The sequence below is a fragment of the Bolinopsis microptera genome, chromosome 1 (genome assembly GCF_026151205.1).
Source record: "Bolinopsis microptera isolate Bmic1 chromosome 1, MBARI_Bmic_1.0, whole genome shotgun sequence".
NCBI lineage: Eukaryota > Metazoa > Ctenophora > Tentaculata > Lobata > Bolinopsidae > Bolinopsis > Bolinopsis microptera.
Window position 1 is genome coordinate 19,622,108 of NC_087072.1, and position 25,771 is coordinate 19,647,878.

General features: G+C 37.3%; 1 protein-coding gene across 1 annotated transcript in view; it reads right to left on the minus strand.

Annotated features, from left to right (window-relative positions):
• Positions 1 to 1,408: 1,408 nt before the first annotated feature.
• Positions 1,409 to 25,771, minus strand: part of LOC134824072 (neurocalcin homolog) — an 85,536-nt gene continuing 61,173 nt past the window's right edge. Inside the window, exons 2-7 of the mRNA XM_063835778.1 lie at positions 22,303 to 22,400; positions 19,294 to 19,459; positions 5,768 to 5,874; positions 5,389 to 5,504; positions 4,066 to 4,189; positions 1,409 to 2,432 (exon numbers count right to left, since the gene is read on the minus strand). Of these exons, the coding sequence (XP_063691848.1) occupies positions 4,072 to 4,189; positions 5,389 to 5,504; positions 5,768 to 5,874; positions 19,294 to 19,459; positions 22,303 to 22,386 (591 nt within the window). The 5' untranslated portion in view covers positions 22,387 to 22,400 and the 3' untranslated portion in view covers positions 1,409 to 2,432; positions 4,066 to 4,071. The remainder of the gene's footprint in view (positions 2,433 to 4,065; positions 4,190 to 5,388; positions 5,505 to 5,767; positions 5,875 to 19,293; positions 19,460 to 22,302; positions 22,401 to 25,771) is intronic.

Here is a 25,771-nt window from a genome sequence, read left to right on the forward strand (position 1 = left end):
AATTTTCAAAAATTTGTTCAAAATTTCACACAACATACAAGGGGGGAACCCTTGTTTTCAGATAAAAAATTTTTGAAAATAATTTCCTTTAAATCTTAAAATATTAGTACTAAAAGTTTCGTCTCGATAAGCTGATTACGATGCCATAATATTTATGTGATAATAACTGAAAATGTGAAAGTTATAGGCCAAAAACTAAAAATTTGCGCGAAAAAAGCACGCGCGGCGAACAAGCGCCATGTAGCATTTTTAGCGAAAATTGCTACACGGTGGATTTATTTTATTCACATTTTTAGACAACTTTTGGTACCAAATTTATCGAAATCGGAGAAAAAAAGTTCTGTGCTCGCGCTTGGCGCTTATTACACTGACTATTATATATATATTTTTTATAGTCTGCCGCTCTTTCCAGTCAATGTTCAGTGCCATCCTCAGCATTCTCGTATAACATCCATCAATACGTTTTGCGAGGGTCTGGCTGACAGTCCATGTTTCAGAGCCATATAGAAGGATGGACTCGACTGTAGCCAGGAACAGTCGTATCTTGAGATCGCTACGCATATATATCCGACTTCCATACAAGCTTCATCTGGTGACACGCTCCCCATGCCTTAGCTTTCCTCACTTCGAAGTCCTTCTCCGAACTCTTCATTCTACTACCCAAATATACGAAGTCATCGACTTTCTCAATGTTCTTCCCACTCCCAGCAACCAGAGTCGGGTTATCATCATCTCTTATGTTGATTCCCATGTACTTAGTTTTCCCTCGTTGAGGTGGAGTCCAACTGAGTTGGCCGCCAGTTCCAGACTCCTGAGGAAATCTTGTGCCTCCGCAACACTATCTGTTATAAGAGCAAGGTCGTCAGCAAAGTCCGCATCAGTGACCTTGATGAACTTTATTAGCGACGGTTTTATTGCTAATATTAATCAAATTGATTCGAAACAAAAATTGTTGCCAAAATGCACGTATTTTTGCTGACGTCAGCAATGACAAATGAGCAAAGCTCAGACCCCCCTAGCTCCCCGGCCCTCGGTCAGCATTTTCAAACCCCCTCCCCCTCGGCTGCTGACGTCATATGTTAACGCCATGTGGCTATGTGTAAAACTGATTATGGAGGGGGAAGGTGGAGGGGTGAAAAATTGATTACGTAATATGTGAACGACCCCTAAGTAGCGCACACTGGGTCCTTACTGGGCCGCGCTCAGCCTGTCATTCCGCCGAATCTCTATTGTTTCTCTATGTTTATGAACATAATAGCCTAAACTGGTCCTTGGCAGATTGGCGTCGTGGGACAATGTTGCATGTTGAGCACGACGGTCACGCAGCAGCTAGGCAGCTGCAGGATGACGAATATAGAAGCCTAGACGGGGATAATAATTATATTACAAAACAATGAAAACACCCGAATAACTGTTCGCTTGATAGTTGTTTAATATTTACAATTGACACAAGTCTTACTAAGTAGATTCACAAAGCAACAATTAAACGAACTTTCTAGCATGAGTCATGGAGAGATGGGAACAATTCTGGATGTTAAAACCAAGGTGTTACTGTTAAGGAGCTCTATTATGAGTCACAGAGAGAATCAAAGTGTGATTTTAAGTTTAAAATTCAAGTCGGCAATATATTTACTTGAGTATATGCATGATCTGAAAATGGAGTAATGCCAGTACATGGTGATAATTACAAATGCTATGAGTGAGTCAATAATTAGGGAGTAACTGATATCAGATATTAGCATCATTACAAAATAGAGTAGACATTAACGCTACCAAAATAACACTATAAATGATAAACGTTAAATTCAAATAAATCTATTTAATAAAGGGTTACTTTGTCGCATTTTTTGAGGTATTTTGATCATCCACGAACATGACAAATCTCACTCTTAGAGCCAATCAATTATTACAATTTGTCATCAACCATTAATATTCATCGCATCCCCTTATATCAGACGTTTTACAGTCATTAGTGGACGACGGAATCGAAATTCAACGAGTAATATTTGGGATTCCTATAATAATTACGTTAACTTAAAGTATTAAATAATCTCATATATAGCAAATTCCACACCACAATCAAACATGCCTTGAAATTTTGAGGCTTTCGAAAAAAAAAACGGTCGACAAAAATTTCATCTTAAGCTCAAGATTAGCTAAAGTAGGAGAAGATAAACCCACAATCGCAGAAGCGCTCTTCATCAGAGACTAGAGATATACATGTCACAGAAAATTCTAAGATTTTCCTGACAACCACTAAAGATTACACTAAGAATTATATATGTAGATTACATATTCGTAATATATAATGTATAGTTTGTAGATAGTAAAAACTTGAGATGAAACTGTCCGTAATTCCATAGCAGCGGCCATCCGAAGACCATGGCAACCAAATAACTTTATATTTGAGGGTATGCACCTCTTTACGATACCTGAGGACAAGATATGGTTACTATCGTTACTAATACATTGTATTGGTCGCAAAAATGTTGCTCACTAAAACATTGGCCACTTAAATATCGGTTACTAAATTACTTAACTTGAACATTTAACCCTAGAGAAATACATAATGACAGCTCCATTATAATAACATTGCCTATCACGTAAATTGCTCTCCCAACTTAAATTTACCACCGGTTGCTCTCAAAAATACATATCAACTCTCATTTTAGGCTCGATTTTTCTGTCCGAGAATTGTATTGCAATTAATATTTGGGTTCAGAAATGGCTAATGTTTACTGGTGGCTAATTCCCATGGTGGACTCATCATCTTCCATAAGATTGGTTGACCACAAAATGTTCCCCTTGATAATGAAGTATTATATATACAGATTACAAGGTGGTCCAAAAGTAACTGCCCACATGCAACCCTTTAATAAATCACGTAATTCTTCTTAGAATTGCACAGAAATCTCAGAGATTATAGATATTGGTCAAACTTAGATTTCCTGAAAGTTTCGTTAAATTTAGTTAATTACAGTGGGTGTGGCACGCCACTACCTCCTTTTCACTATATCACCATAAAGTGATAACGCTTTCAGCTATTAACTTCAAAGTTTCTAGACACATTTGATTTGATAATTGAAGTGCGTTCCCAAAATTTCAAGTTGGTTGTTCACAATTTAACCGAGTTATGACCCTTTTAAGATCTTACAGATACGTGATCCAGCACTCAATCAGTGATATCTTCACTTATAGGACAGCAACCGAAGCGCGGTTTTAAGGAACGTCACTATCACTATCAGTATTAACTCAAAGTGATCATATCGTCATCCACAAACATGCTCGTTACCGCCTAATGAGGCTCAATGTTGCTCGCTAGCGAATAGCTCCCGATGAGATTACTGATTGGGTAACGGAATGACTGATTAAGTGCCAAGTTCACGTATCTGCAATATCTTAAAAGAGTCATAACTCGGTTAAATTGTGAACGATCAACTTGAAATTTTGGGAAAGCACTTCAATTATCAAATCAAATGTGTCTAGAAACTTTGAAGTTCATAGCTGAAAGCGTTCTCACTTCATGGTGAAATAGTGAAAAAGAGGTAGTGGCGTGCCACACCCACTGTAATTAATTAAATTTTACGAAACTTTCAGGAAATCTAAGTTTGACCAATATCTATAATCTCTGAAATTTCTGTGCAATTCTAAGAAGAATTACGTGATTTATTAAAGGGTTGCGTGTGGGCAGTTACTTTTGGGCCACACTGTACTAGTATAATATGGAGTATGGACCAATGTAGCAATATTGTAATTAAGCCTTGTAAATGAGAGGTTGAACATTTTGGCTTGATGACAACTCCTCCGGTGGAAGATTATTAGTCTACTAACTACATAGCTTTCAACTCTCATCAATATCATTTCCAATAGCCGGTGAAAGATTATGGCTTACAATCGGTGACAATATTAGAATCAAATTATGAAAATAGTACTATTGAATGTTAAAATATTAGTATTAAATATACTGGAAAAAATAGTATTAAGATATGACAAATGGTAAAACTGCATGCAATAGTGTATCAGTATAGTGTACATATTAATATAGTAATAGTATAATAACGTTACCTCTCGCTAGTTTGACGCCTCAGCAGATCCACCAACAGAGTCACACTGTAGTAATCTTACGATACTGGGGTCGCTCTTGGCTCCCTCCACGAACTCGGCTAGCGACAATTTGCCGTCAAGGTTCCTGTGAAATGCGGACAGGATGAGAGGATCGGATGAGGATCGAAATTTAGGATCATCAGGGTTTCAAATTCAGAATGAGTAGTTTGAAATCATGTCCACTAGAAGTTAGCACGTTTATCAGGGATTTACTAAGAGACAGAAATAGAAGAGGACGGGCGTTTTTTTTCTTGATGATTAATTAAGAACCTCAGTTCAAATGTTACACTTACGAATCTGTTATCAGTATTACAAAATATGCTACACTTTATCTTGAAATTCTATCATTATATTCGAACACAGAAACTATTACGGCAAATGACAGTCGTACGCCCGATCGTATAACCGTGCCACGGAACGGTTTTGAATTTGAAATTCCCGTGAATTCTTTCATTCTTGAGACAACAAAACATAATAACAACCTAACTTTGATAAACGGGAGAATATTATTGAGCTTAAACGAGAGATATTTGTTTTAATTAACTACACCAGACGCTGTTAACAACAGCTGCTGTGGACACTACATCAAACATTACATACGAAATGGAACGAAATTATATATGTATACGAAATGGAACGATATACATACAGAATTCGAGGTTAATTCCTCTGAACTTCACGCTAACATAATATTGCGCAGGTTGCAAAAGTTAAAACTCGTTTTTACGGTGAGATCACGATGAGTGAGGTTAGCTGCCACGTGTTATCATGCGATCAGAGCTCATGCTGCCAGAAGTGTGTCAACCAGGAAACAGCCACGAAAAATACACTCTCCAACAAGAAACATTGTTGTTAGAGAGCTACACACGTCCAATCTAGCGACTTCAAGTATCACCCGAAACAGTTTATAACTACCTCATAATTATTTCATTATCTGCATTGGCACCAATCAAAAATTCCGTGAAATCAACTAAACCATCATTGTTCCTGGATATGGAAAGCTCTATGTAAACTTAGGCGATGTTCATTTTCAAGACACATTTTGTGGAATGCTAAGAATTCTGGAGACCTATTTTTCAAGGGTCTTTGTAACATATACAGAGGGCCTCAAATGAGCAGAACTATATCTCAGAAACGGTTCAAAGTCTTCCACCTGTTTTTAAAATGGCGTTAAATGGCCTTAAATTGTCATAATAAATTAATATCAGCGTTCAATGATACGTTCATATAGAAGAATTTTGAGTAACATCATAAACTAAAAGCCGTTAAATATATCGTCCTTACCTGTCCATTTGTTTGAAAATCTTGTCAACCCTTTTCTCAGGTGTTGATTCGTCTTCAGGCATCTTCATCACAGTTCCCACCATTTTATAGATAGCACACACTATTTCTAACATTTCCTGAAATTAGATTACGAGTTAAATGACCTATGCAATGAGATATCTGTTGCTAAGCCATAAGTGTGCAGTATGTTTCGTTGGTATCCCAATCTTTCGTTGGTATCCCAACCTTCCCATAACCCTGTTCACATTAAAAATAAAATATAGTCTGCTGCAGTGAATGGTGCATACTGCACTACAGGAATTGAAGGGTCAAATATAAATGAACATAAATTGTAATCACATCATCTCAGGTACAATTCTGGAAAATTTGAACTTCTTACATTTCTGGAGATGTACCCATTTCCGTCAAGATCGTACATGCTGAAAGCCCATCTCAGTTTATCCTCAAGCTTTCCTCTCGACGTCACGGACAGTGCACATATAAACTCTGAAAATTGTTAGATTGTGAGCTGATTGTTGTGACCGGTGAACTCCGTGAAGCTCGGATATGAAGTACGTGACCGGATCTCTTAATGAATAATACGTTTAACAGAGAACAGATTCGATTCAATAGCTTGTTACAACTCCATGGAAATCCGCGTATTGCAACTCAATTTATAAGGAAATCAAAAGAAAACAACGTGCAGCTATTGAGCTATAATCATGGTTAGTGTAGTAATGTTTTTTATTCGTTACAACACAACATAGGTTCAATAGGTTCAACAGCTAATGTAGATGGGATAATAATCCCGGGTTCTTCCAAGAATTCAGACTTATCAGCTTCGTCAGGTGTTATTAAATCTAACCTTAAAAAGCACTTGCTATCCCTCCAAAATCGAGATGACCCTAATACATCTCGGTAACTAATCTATATTATATCTCAAACTCTACATCCGGTACGACTATGCACACATGATATCTCTCTCTGCCATGAAACATGGCTAACCTTTTAAACTGTGATTCAAAACCTAAAGCTAAACTAAAACTCAACTGGGCTCTCCTTTGTCACCAAACTAAACCAATAAGTAATTTTAGATTATTATATTTTTCTATATTTGTATAATAAGTATATTGACGTAGTGGATGGTTGAGGGGGTTTCAAGCACAGGTCACTCTCAAATCCTAAAGATAAGCAGTGGCCTTCGGCACTTGAAACCTCTTCAAACCTCCCCTGATTTATTTATTATTGATATTGTTTGATTGTGCCGTAAAAATAAATATTTGTTTTATTAAAATATTTGTTTTATTTAAACACTGGTCGAGGTGGAAATTTTTTTTTCTATTGCTAAACGGATTAATATGACGGGACATTCTTCATAGTATTTAAATTGATACAAAATTAAAAAATTATTTAGTGGCTACCGGTATACCTGAGCTAGCTGCGCGTGCGCTGCGAATATACAGAAATCAGCGCGCGCGTTTTACATCTATTTAAAAAAGCCCGTCCATCGTCAAAAAAGAAATAAGTGGAGTTATACCAGGAAATTTATGTGACTTGAAAACGATTATCCTGTAGGACTTTTTTTACAACCTTACAGTTTCACATGGTTGAGATAATAATGAGAATTAAGTACTGACTAGTAACTACTGAAGCACAAAATGTTGGACATGCCGACCAGCTAGATCTAGCTAGCCATTGATATCAAGCCAAGCGCTAACGGTAGTGAAGCCAGTAGGCGCCGCAGTATAGCCTAGCTGACGGCGATGCACTTTAGTAGACCCCACACAGAATAGGTCGTGCAGTTGCCGCCACTTACAAAATATTACATTTCACACCCTAAAACGTCTGCTTTGCATTAAAATACTGCAACAATTAATTAAAGATACAGAAATTAAAGGAAAAGAGCAAAAAAGTATACATTTTTTTGCTTCTTAATTTTGTAAACTTAATTTACTGGCTTCTCTAATTCAAAAGCATTGTTAAAATTTAAATGCATTGGTCCTTTAAATCAAAACTTCGGAAGAAATAAATCAACGGGTGAAAAATAAATATACGATTAAAGAGCTTTAATATTGAAGCAACAATTTTACAGGAATAGGCTTATATTTCAAACGCAGCTAGAGTTCCATTGGAATAGGAGTGCCTACTGTCATGTATTCAATATACACGATCATGCGAATCCAAGAAAATTTATCGTTCGCCTCATTTTAATGACTCCAAACTTCAGTGATTGGTGGAAATGGCTCAAATTAATGCTCACGTCATTAGTTAAGGCTAATTGGTGGCGGGCTATGCATATTGATCCCGATACAAGACATGTTCATTGAGAATTACAAGTAAAATACCGTACTAAGATGTTGTGACGTAAATAATTGCCCACAAATTCGATTAGAAAGTTTGTGACGATGTCAAGCTCTATTGTGCTGCAGCTGAGTGACCTTTGTACTTTGCACTAATCTCTACATCTCTGATCTCTATTAATAAGCAGAGTAGCACGGCTCACAGAACGCAATTCATCATTATTTTGCTGTCACGGGGTTATCTTATATTAACAGCTGTTCTCATGAAACTCTATTCGCTGAAACAGCCCTTTTGTAAGATATACCACTCAAGTGCTATAAATAATAATAATAATTGAATAATATATATATATACGGGTATCGGCCTTACAAAATGACAGGCCTCACAAAATGACAGCCCACATAGACCATGCTGTAGCTTAGGTTCCCTATACATTGAACTCTATTCCTTTTACTGTATGAAAGAAAAAGCATTAATTAACACTTCCCAAGGAATGATAATGACATAGAATCTATATTTCTTACATAAATATGGACGTTTTTGCTGTTCAGTCATTGCCCCGCCTAACTGTTACCCAGAATGGAGACCAAAGTTTAGAATTTAACCCCAGAAAACCAGGTACTCCCATGACTTATGTCAATCAAAGACTACTTTGGTCAAATAAAAAAACTGATTTACTGACTTTGGTAGAAGAAATGACAAAAAAATGACCTAGCCTCACAAAATGACAGTGTTATGCCTCACAAAATGACAGTTTTATTTTATGATACAAAGATGGCATATTTATATTGGATGCCCCTTGCCTAATTATTGGTATTCTTAAACCCAGTAAGCTTATGATGAGCCTAAATGTGTTTGTTTGATCATCAATTTTGATCAAAATGCCTCACAAAATGACACCGAAAAGCCTTACAAAATGACAATGTTTCAGATTGAATTACTTTCATCATCTAAAATGGATCAGAAACATTCAATACAAGAAGGAGTTAAAATAATCATAATCTGACAGTTAACAATCAAGTAGCATTAAAAAAGTGCAGTTCTGATATCAAAACTTTGATTTCAAACTCTTTGATTTCAAACTCTGATTTCAAAACTCAACAAAATAAAGCTTCTATTTTGTGAAAGCAGAGAGTAATAACAACTCCTAAAACATGTCAAACGTTAACTAAACACTGAGAAGTGATCTATCCAGTCATAGAAAATATCAAATATAACCAAATACTGTGTTCAAGTATGAAAACAAAAAATGATTTTTACGCCTCACAAAATGACATTTTTAAAATTTTTTCAAAGTATAAAAAATGTTCCTTTTTTTATATATTCTGGTAAAAACAGAACTGGTATAATATAAACAACATATATATCTAACAGTAAGACACGTGAAAGAATAATGAAACTTTTTCCCAAATCGGATTTGAAGTGATGCCGTTTTGGGTTGTCATTTTGTAAGGCACTATCTCACGCGAAATTGCCCAACTTTTTTTAATCATCCTTTTTCCTGTAAAAGCTATTCTAATCTTCAATCTATTATATTTATCTAACTGTCCTAGGTGAAATCAAATTTCTATAGGCTGCTGTTTAAAAATGACTGCCGTGACGAAATTGTCATTTTGTAAGGCATGTTTTTTTGGAAGATTTCAAAGATGACAATTTTTATCGCAAAATTTACGGTTTTTCAATCAAATCAACCCCCGGGAAGAAAAATATACCTGTTGAACTACCTATCTGGATAATAAAACATGAACAAAACTCATTTTTGTGCATTTCAGAGCCATCTCCTTTTTCGTGTCATTTTGTAAGGCCGATACCCGTAATAGATACTTCGTAAAATAATTCTTTGAATTTTAGGAGAATACCTACATTATAATGTGACGTGATTATCTTATATTATAAAGGAGTATATAAATAGAATGCTTAAATTTTACAGTCCCCTGATGTACACACATAATATCCACTGCTAAATTCTTTCTAAAAAAAAGTTACAGCTAGGCTGCAGTGCTTCTGTGCAGGAAGCTGTTTAGTCAATGTAATAAAATAATGTGTAAATATTTCGTTTACCGCAACATTTAGTAATAATAATGACTACAATACAACATGCGCACACGTTATCTATAATGATTGAAATACTTCGTTCATTAACGTCACTTGCGTGAAATGTCAGGTTTTGTAAGATCGATCTTGCCCCCCAGGTCTAATGCTAATAAATATGAGATGAGAATGTCAAATGATAAGGCGCACACGTCACTGCAGAGCCAGCTTATGAGCGAGATTTAAAACCAGCAGTTATTTATAAACTGGTTCGAATAATTGTATCATCACTCGGCCCGCCAAGATAATCTGTGAGGTTTTCGTCGTGGGTGGAAAACTTGTGAGGTCTAGAGTTACTTTTTATAGACTATCCAAGTTTGTGTTTTAACATGGTTTTGTGAATTATTACATATTACGTCTAATTTGAGAGGATTGTAGCGTCTCTGAGAATCAGTGTTAACTTATTACTCCAGGTGATGAAGAGTTGTTAACAGCTGAGAATTTGTTCCCATCTCAACAAGGTGTTTAAAAACTATCCCGGGAGTGTTAAACTGAAACTCTCAGTTTATGAGTGTGGCCTTACAATTCCTCAGACTTTATTATAGACAAATTTTATAGGTCTCATTGTGCATGTGGGTCACAACTCACAACCTTTTAATCTCCGTACATAAATATTGATATATCCCGATTTTAATGAAATTATAATTCAGACAAGTTAATGTAATTATGGAACTACATTGTCGTCAAGAGGCTCATAAAAGACAATGATATCTCAACTCTGTAAATTTGTACATCGTGTCACGAAAGTTAGTTAATGAAATGTGAATAATATTGGGCAACGTTTAAATAAACTTCGTTGTATTACGAAATTAATTCTCTTATTTTGTAAGTATTCTTTCAACGTATAAAATCTAAAGTTTTATATTTCGGTTTACCATTTATTGAGTCAAATTTTATTGAGTCCATCAGTCGAGCAAATAATCATAATTCATTGAAAGTTAAAAAAAGTTAATTTCTGAATAATTTTCCCGGGTTTTATGTTTTCTTTTACCTTATCGGACATAATAGTCACGGGAATTACTTTCACGCTGAAAGACCTTGGAATGAATAATTATGTCCGTGAAAATAATTTCTGTGGCAATTTCTGTAAATAACAAAGTCCGGTAATTATTTCCATTAATTTTAGTGTGTGCGTCCATACATATGCGTAGATATGTGTGTAGCCGATTACTATATTATTAGATTTAGTTTATTGGTATACTAGGACAAATATAATCACTCCTCAGTCACATTCTAGAGTTCAGAAAAAGAGTAAAACACTTTAAAAAAATCACCAAAAATGTTCACAATTTTTTGGAAATATTTGGGCGGTCATGAGCGTGAAATGTGAATAATTATGTCCGTGAATAATTATGTCCGTGAAAAACTTGTCTGTGACAATTATGTCCGATAAGGTATGAGAGAATATGTTACATTTTCCTAACATCGTGACTCTGTAAGAACTGGCTTCTTAAGCTAAGGAGCTCACACTTCTAAAATATGTGTTAACTCGCCTTTATAACAGACATAAAAATCAATAAATAACTTGTAGATGGTCCATAACAATGTGAAACCTAGATAACAATGAACATGTGATACTGTGCTTTCTAAGGCCGGTGATGCCAATCTGTCCAGCCTTGCGGCAAGCAATCAATCATGTAATGAAAACACTGGTTATGTGATAGTGAGACACAGTTTCATTGAACACTTTATATGTATTGGATCCTTGGTAAATAGTAGGAACGCGACGTGTAATGAAGCACAGCCTTCCAAGTGCAGTGGCCCTGGTTACTGTGCTTTATGGCCCTGTTGGGGACCTCATGTTTACAGCAAATTACCTCAAATCAAATCGATGTTAGCAGCTTTTCAGAAAATATTATGAGGTTGACGTAAAATATTTGTCACGTATGACAAATTTGGTTAACTCCCTACCTGTATTCAAACCTGTCAATAAATTTAATAGATTTTAAGTGCCGATATAGATAGTGACATAAAATCTGAAAAATTTGAAAACCATCAAGGTTTAATTCAACGTAAAACACTATGATTCATGAATGATGTCGTTCATAAAACAATAGGAAGCCGTAAGCAACAAAGCAAGGTTGAACGAGAGACCCGGTCATTTACAGGTCAAATATTCCATTATTCCAAATACCTCAATGAGTAGTACTGTCTTGATATTTACCGGCCCTATTCTAATTACCTAGTTGCTACAAGTCTAGATACCATTGTACGCTTTCCCCATGGCTCAACATATTTTGAATATCTTGTTCCCCCGGGTCCCCAACGGCCTTACATTCTACAGGGCAAGTAGGCCTCCCATCACATATTTTAATACTTTCAACACTACTATATTATAACAAATAATTTGAGTATTTTTATGTAATAATGTATTGGGATGGAAGTGCTTTAACCCGGTACAGCCATTCCACAATCCACATCCTGGCTCCATAATATGAAGGACTTGTTTTAATTCTAACTGAAAAGCTCGAATATCCCCTTTTTTCATACTAGACCTTCCACAAAAATGGTACATTGTACATGTCAGCACCTCAGAGGGGAAATCTTGAAAACATAATTCACGGGAATTAATTCAGACAGTGAGTTTCTTCGCAATAAGACGCTTCAACCGCATATTTAAAAAAGAAGTCTTACTGGCGGGGGAAGCTTTACAAATAACTTACAGACAATGCTAACTTCAACAGTATCCCTTCTTTTTAAAGAAACATTCACAAGATTGTGAAATGATCGTTATAAGAGAGAAATTCCCAGGACTTTGTTTAAATTTTTAATGAAGATGTTTCCTCACAAGTATTTATAACATTGGCGTACGGAGTATGTAAATTGATGAGGCAGGGGAGGCAGTAGGAATATTGAGCAAGCGCAGAATATCCACTATCCAGCTCGGTTAGAAAATATATGTCAAGAAATAGACAGGATCGGGAATTCAGTGTTTAACACCATTAAAATACACTCCTTAGTTACAGAGAGAGAGAGAGAGAGAGAGAGAGAGAGAGAGAGAGAGAGAGAGAGAGAGGGAGAGAGAGAGAGAGAGAGAGAGAGAGAGAGAGAGAGAGAGAGAGAGAGAGAGAGAGAGAGAGAGAGAGAGAGAGAGAGAGAGAGAGCAACTCTTGGTTCTTTAACTAATGATGTAACAGCATATAAACTGAATTACAGAACTCTTTACCCAGTCGTCAGCAACAGGACATGGTTCTATAATTGGCTCTGTGTTCAATTCATGAGAAGTAAAAAGGTATGGAATGCAAGTTTCAAAAGTATGTTGCAATAGGTTTGGCATCGCAATTTGAATATGTTTGGAATAATGGATCCAAAAATGCTGCCATCTATCTTGCATGGTCAGTCCATTCTGCACATTATTTTAATAAGCCCTACAAAGTCAGAAGGATAAAAATTAGGACAATGTCCAGACTAGGGCTGCTGGCATGTTTTGTGGCAATTTTATCAGATACATTCTTTTCTCCTCCCATAATCACATTATATCACAACGTGTTTTTAAAACTGGGCACACATTAACATGACATTTTAACTTGTAGATGCGGCAAAGTTCTGGTTCATTTCATGTCTAAAACATTTCATTACCCTTCTCTCTGCGGTACGTGTCCACAGTACACTGTATTGTTTGACAGGTGTGCTGCGAAAAGAAGTGCAGTGTTTACACACATATAATGCATACCCAGCACCTAGATGGTAAACACAATGGATACTGGTGATACACGTAGCAGCAATTGTCCAATTAAAAGCTACCAGAGTCTGTGTCACGTGTGACAAATATGGTTAACCTCCTTACCTGTATCCAAATCTATAACTTGAATCCACATCTAGTCTGTACTCTGTAGTAATACCATGCTCTTTTACACGACATAATGTGCTTCAGAGGGCGCGGCGCGCGGGGTTATAGTATTTTACACACACTCTGATCACTGTTACAAAACATTCGACACAGTACACACATAATCACACATACCATTACACATATTACACATGGTCAACAGCTCCCCAATACCCTTCCTTTACAGCACACAACAAAGAAACCAAGTAAGGAGAGAGAGAGAGAGAGAGAGAGAGAGAGAGAGAGAGAGAGAGAGAGAGAGAGAGAGAGAGAGGAGAGAGAGAGAGAGAGAGAGAGAGAGAGAGAGAGAGAGAGAGAGAGAGAGAGAGAGAGAGAGAGAGAGAGAGAGAGAGAGAGAGAGAGAGAGGAGAGAGAGAGAGAGAGAGAGAGAGAGAGGGGAGGGGAGGGGAGGGGAGGGGAGGGGAGGGGAGGGGAAGGGAGGGGAGGGGAGGGGAGGGGAGGGGAGGGGAGGGGAAGGAGAGAGAGATGGGAAGGGAGAGAGAGAGAGATGGGAACTGGGAAGGGGTGTTGTTGCCATTAAAGAGAGTTTGCAATATTCAGATCCAACACCAGGCTAGTGGAGAGCAGTGTAATTAGAAAGAGGAGGGGAGAAGAAGAGGGGTGTTCTATTGTGAGGAGCACAAAAGAGACGTTATTTGGGAGAGGAGTAGGAGGAGGATCCTTGTTGGACAATAACCCGGACAAAGAGCCCCTGGTTTGTATTTCGCAGAGTATGTACATTGTACAAGGCCAATCTTGCCAGGCCCAATATGAAAAGAGATGGTTGAAGTCGCAGTAATGGTTTCTTGCAGAAAATAGCATGATCAATCATCAAGCACACCCTCCAGACCTCCGTCCTCCATAATATATAATGAGATCATATTGTATGTTTCGTGAGCAATGAAGTTTAGAATCATGAGGAACCACTTTTGGCACTTTGCCTCACCAATGTGGTGTAGATATATAGAGTTTATACCGGTGCGCTTCTAACCGAGTTTTTATAGTAAAACGGTGGGATTTAAGGAGTGAATCTCAGAGAACGACTAACTGCAAGTGAGCAGTTGTTTATAAGCTGCTTTCAGTTTGAAGGGTGTTACAGGTTAGAAACATTTCGCAAGAACAAAAAGCGGTTATCATATAATACAGCTCACGGCTTACGACTGCTTGTGTGAAAAATGGATAATGTGAGACGTGACAGAGACTAATTATACATTCCTAATTTCTTTTTCCACATTTTGCCGCTTCCGTTTACGGTTTAGTGTGGCTGGCCATTGACTCTTTTTCATGATTACAGGTTTGAAGGGCGATAACTGCAGAAATTTTTAGTTCCTGACGTGTTTTTAAAGAAGTAGGAATGAGACACGCTCAGACATGTTAAAGACGTCGTGGGAGCCGGGAGGCATTGCCGCGGTGGAGTCCGTAATACGTAAATCGTTTAGGAAGGGGAGTACGGATAGCTAATGCAGAATTCAGTTAGGTTTAGAAGTGCAGGGTGTGTGAACTTGTGACTCACTTCAATGATTAAAATCTCAAACACAATCATTGATGTGGGAAAACTTTCTTCTAGAAAGTAACTGTTAGAATTTCTCAGTTAAGTTGTAATTGTACCAGCGTGGAAATTATCCAGATTAATATATTATGCAAAATGCTACTGAGTAGTGAGAAGGAATAGTGATCCAACACGTAATGGGCAACTTCGTGCCGTTATTTTAATTAAGCACCAATAATCTGATGATAAGGCAATCAATTACCCGTTTTTAATGTTTTAAAAGGTGTAAAGGTTTAACCAATCCAATTCGAAAGTTAGATTAGACAATTATATATTTATATAATACAGTTATATTAACTTAACGTAAATTATGGATTTCGATGAACTGCTTGAGCAAGAAAACAAATCACCTCGAAGGAAATATTTAAGGACAGATATTTAGTCTGGCAGGAACCATGAAACCTAACTTTCTCTCCAACTTGAAGATGCATCAATATCGAAGAGAAATGATTGAGTTCTGAGCATTAGTTTCATGAAATTTTTGCCCATCTGTCGTTTCGCCGGGCCCATTAGCTGACATCCGATAGTATCTCTTCAAGCGAGGATCAGACATTTTTCTACACATGAGGAAACACGAGTTTTCGTAATCTTAGTCAGTAGATCGGCCTCTTTTAGGGATAATTTGGAGGATTACCGGTGCTTATCCAGACAGCGTGGCGCTAATTTCCCTACCTCTAATTGCCCCACCTCTAATTGCCCGGTGCCCCACGCGTACGCCCACTGGCCACTGCACGCCCACTGAACACCCATAAAACAGACCGATCAGCAGTTTTACGTTAAACATGACGTTATATCTTCATATTTGAAAACTTTGCTCAGTCAGAAATAGATTATAACGTTCGCGTTGTTGTTGGAGGTGGGGTCAAAGGCTTGACATCAGTTCATGAGATGTTCTCAATCTCAGAGTATCCGGCACATATTAAACGTCTTTTGATAGGGATACCATTCCGATGTAGATATTTATGGAAACTCTGGTGATTCGGCGAAGCTTCTCCAACTATTTGCATCCAAAAATCAACCACATGTACTAATTGTATGGCGAGGAAGAAGTAAGGGAAGCATGGGAAGTTTGGATGAGAGAAAGGAGTCTAGTCACATAATCACTCGGTAATGGGGCATCCAGATGCGAACACAATGCACAAACACTAAACATGTCATGAATAGCTGATTATGCAGCTTCTCAAGGTAAAAATTCACCCAACTCATTGAGAGAGCTAGATCTAATGACCAATAGATTATTCAGCTCTCAGTACATGAGGTTGAATTGACCCTTCCTTAAGAGTGTAGGCAGACCAACTAATTCAAGTTGGAGACACACGTTCATTCATTAGAATTAGCTTGGTATTCTACGTGATCTGGGCGAGGTTATGTATATTCTATAATGGATCTCAATCCCCGAGACAAAAGACGGAAGACGAAAGATCTGGTCTTGGAAATATTGTATCTTTAGTGGCATTAGTTTTGATAAACATGCTGCTAGATGGCGGGTATTTATCATTATCATTCCTAATTACTTATAAAGCTACTTCTCACAGCTAGAAGCCGCGAAGTTAGGCCACATACGCACACTCACACAGTACACAGCGAGTTGTAGGTCTTGTGGAACAGATACGACAGTGAAGCCAGGTAAACACGCTCTCTCCCAAGTAATTACACCAACACCTCTATAATCTGTACATTCTCTGCTAGAACACAACCCAGAGATAGAGTGAGAGAGAGAGGGAGAGGGAGAGAGGGAGAGGGAGAGAGAGAGAGATAGAGAGAGAGAGAGAGGGAGAGGGAGAGAGGGAGAGGGAGAGAGCTAGAGAGAGCTGATATATTAATTAGACGTACAAGCCCTCATCAATACATTGCGTGGTAGCTGCCGGGGATATATCAGGAATTATTGGCAGTATTATAATAGTGGGCCACAACCAGGAGGTGCAGTGTGGTGTATACCGGTAAATGTAATATCTAGAATGTATCTAGAGCACATGGTACACTTAATTTAGTACACAGGGCCCTGTACAGTTGTATATATCCAGTATTATATAACACAGCACTTAGCACAATTTCTGCAGGAAACGTCACCACCATTACTGCTTCACTACAAATGCTGCTTCACTACAAATACTGCTTCACCACCAATACTGCTTCACCACCAATACTGCTTCATCACCATTACTGCTTCACCGCCAATACTGCTTCACCACCAATACTGCTTCACCACCATTACTGCTTCACCACCATTACTGCTTCACCACCATTACTGCTTCACCACCATTACTGCTTCACCACCATTACTGCTTCATCACCATTACTGCTTCACCACCAATACTGCTTCACCACCAATACTGCTTCACCACCAATACTGCTTCACCACCATTACTGCTTCACCACCATTACTGCTTCACCACCATTACTGCTTCACCACCATTACTGCTTCACCACCATTACTGCTTCACCACCATTACTGTTTCACCACCATTAGTATTACTGCTTCACCAGTTAATTGTATTCAGCAGATTTGCTTGTGGTAGTGTATAATTATACATCTAATACATACAAGTGCAAACTACCAAAGTAAGTAAGAAACAAAAGTGAGATTTGTAACAAATGCCGTCCAGTAAGGAAATTAATAAAACGGATTCAAAAAGTGGTTGATTTTATCAACAGCTGTGAAAGTGGATTATTATTGTTTAGTTAGAGATTATTTGGCTTTAATTTGCACATAATACTGTTTGGACATCATGAATGGACAACAAACTTGTGGGTTTTTATCCTGCAAATTAAAGCTTAAGCTCTTACCATGACCTAAATAAGTTCCTAAATGTTTAAACAGGACAAGAGTGTGTCTTCCAACTGAGTGCTCATGCTAATAACTGCCACCGCTTTAATAATAATGGGATTGAACTATTTCCTCTAGTTATTATACGTGTAAGGGTATCACAAAAATTTTAACCATTTTAGGTCAATCATTTGCTCCAACTGCCCAGAATCGAGATTGTGTTTGGTTATGATATACAATACAGCATTAATATTGTGGGCATACAACAGAGTATTGTGTATGAGTCATGTGACAATGTAACCAGTAACACTGGTGTCAAAAATACTATTGATTCAGCTGTACGGGTGAGTGGAGAATGGTATAACCATCCCGATATTAAGCCTAATGTCATGTCCTGTCATGTTCGGTACTACACGGGGATACTATTATTATGTGCATCTCACACAATACCTGTTACAACACTGAGCACTGCTCCAAACACTGTCCTCACACTGTTGGGTTTAGACCAAATCAAGCGGATTTTAAAACTACAATGATCTTGTGTGTAACGCTATCATGACAGGAACTCCATATCCACAGTCCTTTGAACAAAGCATGAACAAAGTTGACTGGAGTTAAATAACCGTGTTACCTTACTTAATGAGCTGTATTAATAATTGCAGTTTTTATAATTACTTAGCACCAACCAAGCTTGTAACCCACTACCCAGGCTCAATAAGCTATTATCTAAAGGATATATTATAATGTAACGTCAACCGTCATGCCTTTTGTGTAAAATGGGCCGGGTTAGGATATACAATATTATAAATTATCCCTACGGCGTACACTAATCCTTGACTCATATTTTGTAATGTTAAGGTTATATTGCTACGGCCGTTGTGGAAGGAGGGGCGAGGGCTCCTAATATACAAGGAGCTAACATATTGCCGGAGAGGAATAATTGATGTCACAACTTAAACAGAACTGTCTAACAATATTAATTGGCATCTTTAAAGCAGTCTGGTTAAACGGTAATTTGCATTATAATTTATAATACACTATACAATTAAGACATTCTGATGATATTTATGATCTTTAAATGAATTTTAAACATCATTAAGTATTTATCACACCAAACCTTTAAAAGCTTTTACTCACTCCTACAACGACCATGATAACAGATCATAGCGAAAATAGGAGGTATGCATTTTGGGTTGTAAATTTTTATAATTAATAGTAATACAGATGCTATATATTAAACGCATCCTTCGCTTTCTACTGGCAGGTACATCAACATGCACAAGCAATTTTCTGGCAAAAATGTTTCCACCCCACTCGGACACAGGAAGCTATGAGGAAAAGTACCAAGCTAAAAAATAAAATATCCCGGGGGATCTCAACCGTTCTTACCTCTAAAATCTATTGAATTGTCTCCGTTGGCATCGAAGGTCCTGAAGACATGCTCCGCGAACTTGCTTGCGTCTCCGTAAGGGAAGAAATTACCGTATATCTTTTTAAATTCCTCCACACTAAGTTTACCGGTCGGGCAATCCTTCAAGAATCCCCTGTACCACTCCTGAGGTAGAAACGTTATCAGTGGATTATAAATAAGACAAATGTAGTGAAAGTTTCCTTTTACAGATTACAAATTTCTTTACTACTAGGGGGGAATCTTGCTTTGAGTACTATTTCTCGGTTCCCAGGAGAAGGGTGGCTGGGAAATCACAAATTCAATGAGTAAAATGTAAATTGTAACCCCCTAACTACGGAAAAATACCCTCTTGATATCCATATGTCGAGTCTGAGGCTGCTCAACAAGCTGCTCAAGTGAAATGTTTGCTCTACACGGCAAATTATAATCAAACTTATAAATAACGCAACAACTGTCCTGGATATATAATCAACCCCCACGAGATCCTATCCGTCGGAAATTGCGCGTATCTAATCTTGATAACTGTGCTAGATAGCAGGTCCTCTAGTGGATATAATCTTAATGATATGATCAGTCATCAGGTTGATTAATCTTTTGTCAGGTCCTACCCCACCCTACTATTTATATCAAACTACGCAACTAGCATCTCTGGTTATCCATCTAACAAATTGATCCAATATAGGTCCTCCCACTATTTGAGTGCAGTATTAGCAAAAAGTAGTGCTCGTCTGCACTCTGCAGTGACTGAGAAGGTTAGTGTGTCCATTTTGGAATTATCACTTATAAATTTATCTACTTTTAGCGAAAAAATGCATTAAATGATCTGTTCGACGCGATGCACTACTGCAAAAAGATATTTTATGACGTAGGAGGGGTACACATCGCATTAATATTATTCCGATACTTAAAAATGACTGGTCTCTAATAGTTATTTAAATACGTTGGTCGTTGCTATCATAATATTTTATTCTATGGAAATGGTTTCTTGAGATCATTTAAATACATATTAATAATAATCGGGTGACTATAAAAATGGTGCAGGTGTAGGTACCATTTTTATGATTATATTGATTGCTATAGTTTTATAAACAGATATTTAGGATTAAGATTTAAATAATAATGAGTGGCTATAATACCCTAGGTCTTTAGCCGAATACCAAAATTCTCAGCTTACGTAACTAACTGACAACTGTGATATTCTCAGTGCAAACATATTAAAAAGGTACGATAAACCAAGCTTCTTTACTTTAATCCTTCGATCTTTTGTCTCAACTTTCAAACTAAAATTGAAATAAAGACCTAAGGTCTGCCAGCAAATTTTGCCAAACTTGATACAATAAGATAACTTTTTGTTCACGTTTTTTGTACCTTCTACGTTAAGTGGACCATTTAGAAGCTTTTATTTTCAGCTTGATCCTTACTTATTATAAAATTTGCTATAAAAGATTCACTTTGCAGTAACGGGTTGGCAACAAAGTGTCGCCGATCCAGGGTGAAGAAGCCAAGTTTAAATTGTTAGATTTATTCTAGATTATGTTAATGTATAATTATATATTTATACATTATACATTATATAATATAGCAGTTCATTAGTCTGTACGCTACACTGCCCTCTAGTTTTCAGCTTCAACTTGCACTAATGCAATTCAATCAAGAAACATGTATAATTTCTAGAATGAAGAGGAATCCCCAGGGAATGAAGCCCTAGTATAATGAGATCACATCCATATTTCATCTCAGCGGCACGGGAAAATGAATCACACTCGGTGCAAGGTCTCAAGGTCAGTGACAACTGACCAGAGATAATAGCCGCTGTAACTGTTATGTAAGCGAGCCGACGATAAGCTACATATTATGTAGGCATATTGCTAGAATAGGACACAGGCCAGTGACCACAACTATCTAGATACTCGTTATTGCAGCTCTTCTATTTTATGATTAGGAAGTTATCCTAATACTTTAAATCCATGGTATATTATTTAATCTAGGATCCAGACAGAATCCAAAATATGGCAGAGTTATTCGCGGAATTTTCCTAGAATTATGTGTACGTGTCAAGATACCTTTACTGTCATGTACTGGAACAAATGACACCAAGTAGTATTATTTAAAGATACACAATTATACCTTGCTTGACATCAGTTGTCTAATTCACATATAATGTAACTCTAAGAATAGCATCATACCACGAATAATGTAGACTTTAGCTGAGCACATTGCTTGCAATTAAATACAGCAGGCTACAATATAATGATTGATAAGATCTTTAAAATATTATTCAGATTGACATAAGGTCAGCTATAATTATAGTGCATATAATAACGTGTACTTCTACTGTACAGTGTACATGAAATACAATTTTCAACAACGTCCATGATCTTCCGTGACGACCACGGACGCAATTTTAGAGTGTTTAAGAGTACTTGTGACATCACTATAGCTATGTAAAAGATCTCCCGGGTATTTGCTGTTATGTTGCTAAGAAAGTTACAGCTTTACAATAGACGCCGTGAATATGAAATAAAATCTACATTCGGGCCATTTATATAGCTTATCAAATTTCAGAATGGCGCTTTTTAACTTTTTGGTGTACAGTAACAATTGACAATGGTAAGACAATACACAGGATATTTTGTAAAAGAAGGTTCTTGAAATGTCTGGTTTGAATCTGAAAGTTCTGTAACCAATTATAATCCAAGTTAAATACACCTCACAACCATGGACATAGTTAATTAGGACACCGACCTATTAGCTACCTAGCTACCGTATATAACGACATGTACGAAATACTGTGCTTGATGGGCGAGTTTGAAGGGGATTCATACATGCTTGGAGTAAAGTACAGTAAACCCCCTATTTACAGCGGCTGTTTTCTTTCCCCTAACTCCGCGGTAAATCTGGGTCTTTCTGTACCAACTTAGTGAGGTTGGACTCGTCACAATACGGGTTACACACTGTTTGATGTGTAGACTGTGATATAGACTAACCTGTAACTCGGCTTCTGTGAACTCAGTGTTAGATGATAGATCTTGTAATACCTCCGGCTTCAGCTTACTATTCGGTTTACCCATCCCTACCTCTACAGCTAGAGAGATAATTGGTTAGATTTTATGGTATTTCAAGTACAAAAGCAAATATGTAGTTCTTAAATAACAAATAAATCGGTGTTGTTGTTGCATGGTAAGCAATGATAATTATCTCTCAGTTAAAGTGAAGGCAGTTTATTGCACAGTCAAACAGAGGCGCGATTAAATCATTGATAAGCTAAATCCAATTCTTAAATAAAGATTGGAATTTTTAACATGCTCGATTTTAAACATAAACCTGATCATAACAATTTTATTCTGGCAAGCCGGAATGGCTCATTCTAATGGATTTAAAACTAATCTGGAACATTTTAATGTTTATTTTCTAATAAAGTATTTTCTATAAATCAAGAAAATGATTTCATATCTGCATCGTGTGGAAATTATTTCTGGAATCCGATAAAACCTTCATTAAAGTGGAGATAATATAATTATCAAGAATATAACGGTCGAAAGCAATGACGATTTAATAATTATCCGCACATGTTTCCAAGTACATGACGGTATTTTGTGAGGTGGTAAGCAATAACATATAAGATTGTGTTACTGTGTAATAAAGTCATAATAAACGCATCAAAAATTTGAATCCACAATTCATCAACCACCAAGCAAATCATTGTTAAGCACTAAGCAAGCAAAACTATTGATTTTATAATCCATGAGGAAACAGCTCTGGTAAAAAAACGTGGCTCACATAAATTAAACGTGGCTCACAGGTTAACGGGTTGTTGCGGTAAACCCGAAATGTATAACTATAAGCCCCAGAAAAGCAGTACAGGTCCCTCACCTGAAAATAGCGTAAGTGTAGGTGACGTCAGAATCCACGGTTGCCAAATGCCGATTATAAAAGCATAGCTGTGTCGTTGTGTACAACATACCTTTCAGTGCCGGCACTGGACAGAGTGTACCGCCGATCATTGACAAAGCTAGAACCGTATTACATAATTATATCATATAATTAGCTATCTCATGTATTATTAAGGTACAGGGTAACTAAACAGGCTGTGCAATAGGAAGATGCCTACTGATTGCCTAGCTGCCTGTCTCTCTTACAGTTCAACATGAGATGTGCCTAGCTGCCTGTCTCTCTTACAGTTCAACATGAGATGTGCCTAGCTGCCTCGCTCTCTTACAGTTCAACATGAGATGTGCCTAGCTGCCTAGCTCTCTTACAGTTCAGCATGAGATGTGCCTAGCTGCCTGTCTTTCGTAAAGGTTCAACATGAGATGTGCCTAGCTGCCTGTTTTTCTTACAAATCAACATGAGATGTGCCTAGCTGTCTGCTCTCTTACAGTTCAACATGAGATGTGCCTAGCTGCCTAGCTCTCTTACAGTTCAACATGAGATGTGCCTAGCTGCCTGTCTCTCTTACAGTTCAACATGAGATGTGCCTAGCTGCCTCGCTCTCTTACAGTTCAAAAATCAACATGAGATGTGCCTAGATGCCTCGCTCTCTTACAGTTCAACATGAGATGTGCCTAGCTGCTTCGCTCTTTTACAGTTCAACATGTTCCGTACAGCCACAATTGTGTTTATTGGGCGAAGAAAAGAGACCCTCGTGTGTATCACAACAGCACAACATGAAAATATACAATTGGCCTGTGTGCTTGTGCAATGTGCATAACAGATACTGGCAGTGAGCAGCTCTACTATTTTCACCTTGTTGCTTTTTAAATGTAAAGCAAGTCACGTTTTGCAGGTTACACCTTAGCAAGCATATAGTAGTATCACACAGTTGTTAATATTAACAGTCACGGTCACGTCATGGACTAGCAAATCACGAAGGAGGAGGTGACTCAAATGTGTCATGATACAGCCACCCAACTCAGATAACCACCCAACTCTCTGTAACGACCAAGCAATGTTTACCCACCACCCCGCCCATGTTCAAGTTCAATTATATTTCGATTATATAACATTTCGCAACACAAATGATTATTCAATAATTTAGATATATATATATAAAATGGTGCTTCTTATGTGTTGCGGTTGACAACGATAAATACATATAAATTATATATAATCAAATAATTGATCTAATAAAAAATCATAAATTTGCAGTATGCGAACATCTTTCAGAAGGTGGTCACATTTCTTTCTACTTTGCAAGTTTTGGAAGCCGGACAACGGGACAAAAGCTTTAAAAATGGAAACAGAGACCGAAATAGTCGTGAACTGTTAACAGAGTCGTTCACAAAAATTCGTTTGATCTAAAAATGTTCAAGTCAGAATGTACATCACGTACAAGAACAGCAGGGTTTTGGTATTTACACACCTGAGGCCTAAACGAATTATTATTTTTTTTCATATATTCCCATTAGAAGTAAAACAAAAACATGCATACACAACCCAATATCTTGTGGAACAAGCTGTCGAGTCACGCAATACAATATCCCTAACAAGCATCCCAAATTCTGGATAATATATTAGCTGCAGAGCTAGCTGTGGGGCGTGGACAGATCCAGGTTTAAAAGTTTAAAGTTAATTTGCCAAAATGTGCATGTAGCTCAACACCGCTATGGTATAAAGCCTGTTTATGTCATAAGGTACACCGAGAAGTACAAGTAGTTTGATCATTAAAGCCACGCCGTTTAAACCAACTGTGTGTTCTAATATCCGACTATTAAAAACTCTCTCCGAACGGAGCTGAACTACCACAAGCTGAATAGTTCTAATTTTACACTTCTTTAGAGCTACTGCAGTTGTAATAGTTCATGCTAATTTTAGTTCACGCTACACATTCATTCAATAAACTAGAACTACGGGAGGAAACTCAATTCTAACTTCAGACTTCTAGAAGTTATAGGTTCGTGAAAAGGAAATAGTTAGTAAATTTGTAGCCTGGTCACCACTGCAACACTACAACACTACAACTTTCTACAGAACGCCGATTTGCTAAACAGTGCACAATGTTATCTGCTTGTTTAACCCTCAATGACTGCCCTCATTCTAAAGTCGACCGGGGGCAACATAGGTCCAAACAAGACCCGAACTGAAAGGAACCTTCAACTAAGAACTTTGCAGGATCTACACGCGAGACCAGTAGAGATCATGAAACATCCTGCTACTGCAATTATACATCACCAATAAAACTTCTGGATTCAGTTAATAGACTTGAGCAGAATATCTTTCTAGACTGTTTTATTGGATATGATAGATTCCCACGTGATAAATTAGCCAAAGATAGTAAAATAGCTACACAGTACATATTGGTTAGTGAACAGATCTACATAGTAATTTAGTCTGGAGTTTTGAACCAAATAAGACTGGAAACTAGCTAACTCACATGGTATTAGAATTTTAAAAGAATAATAGTTTAAACTACAATGTCCCAATAAACGGTATCAATATGATTTACATACATAGTAC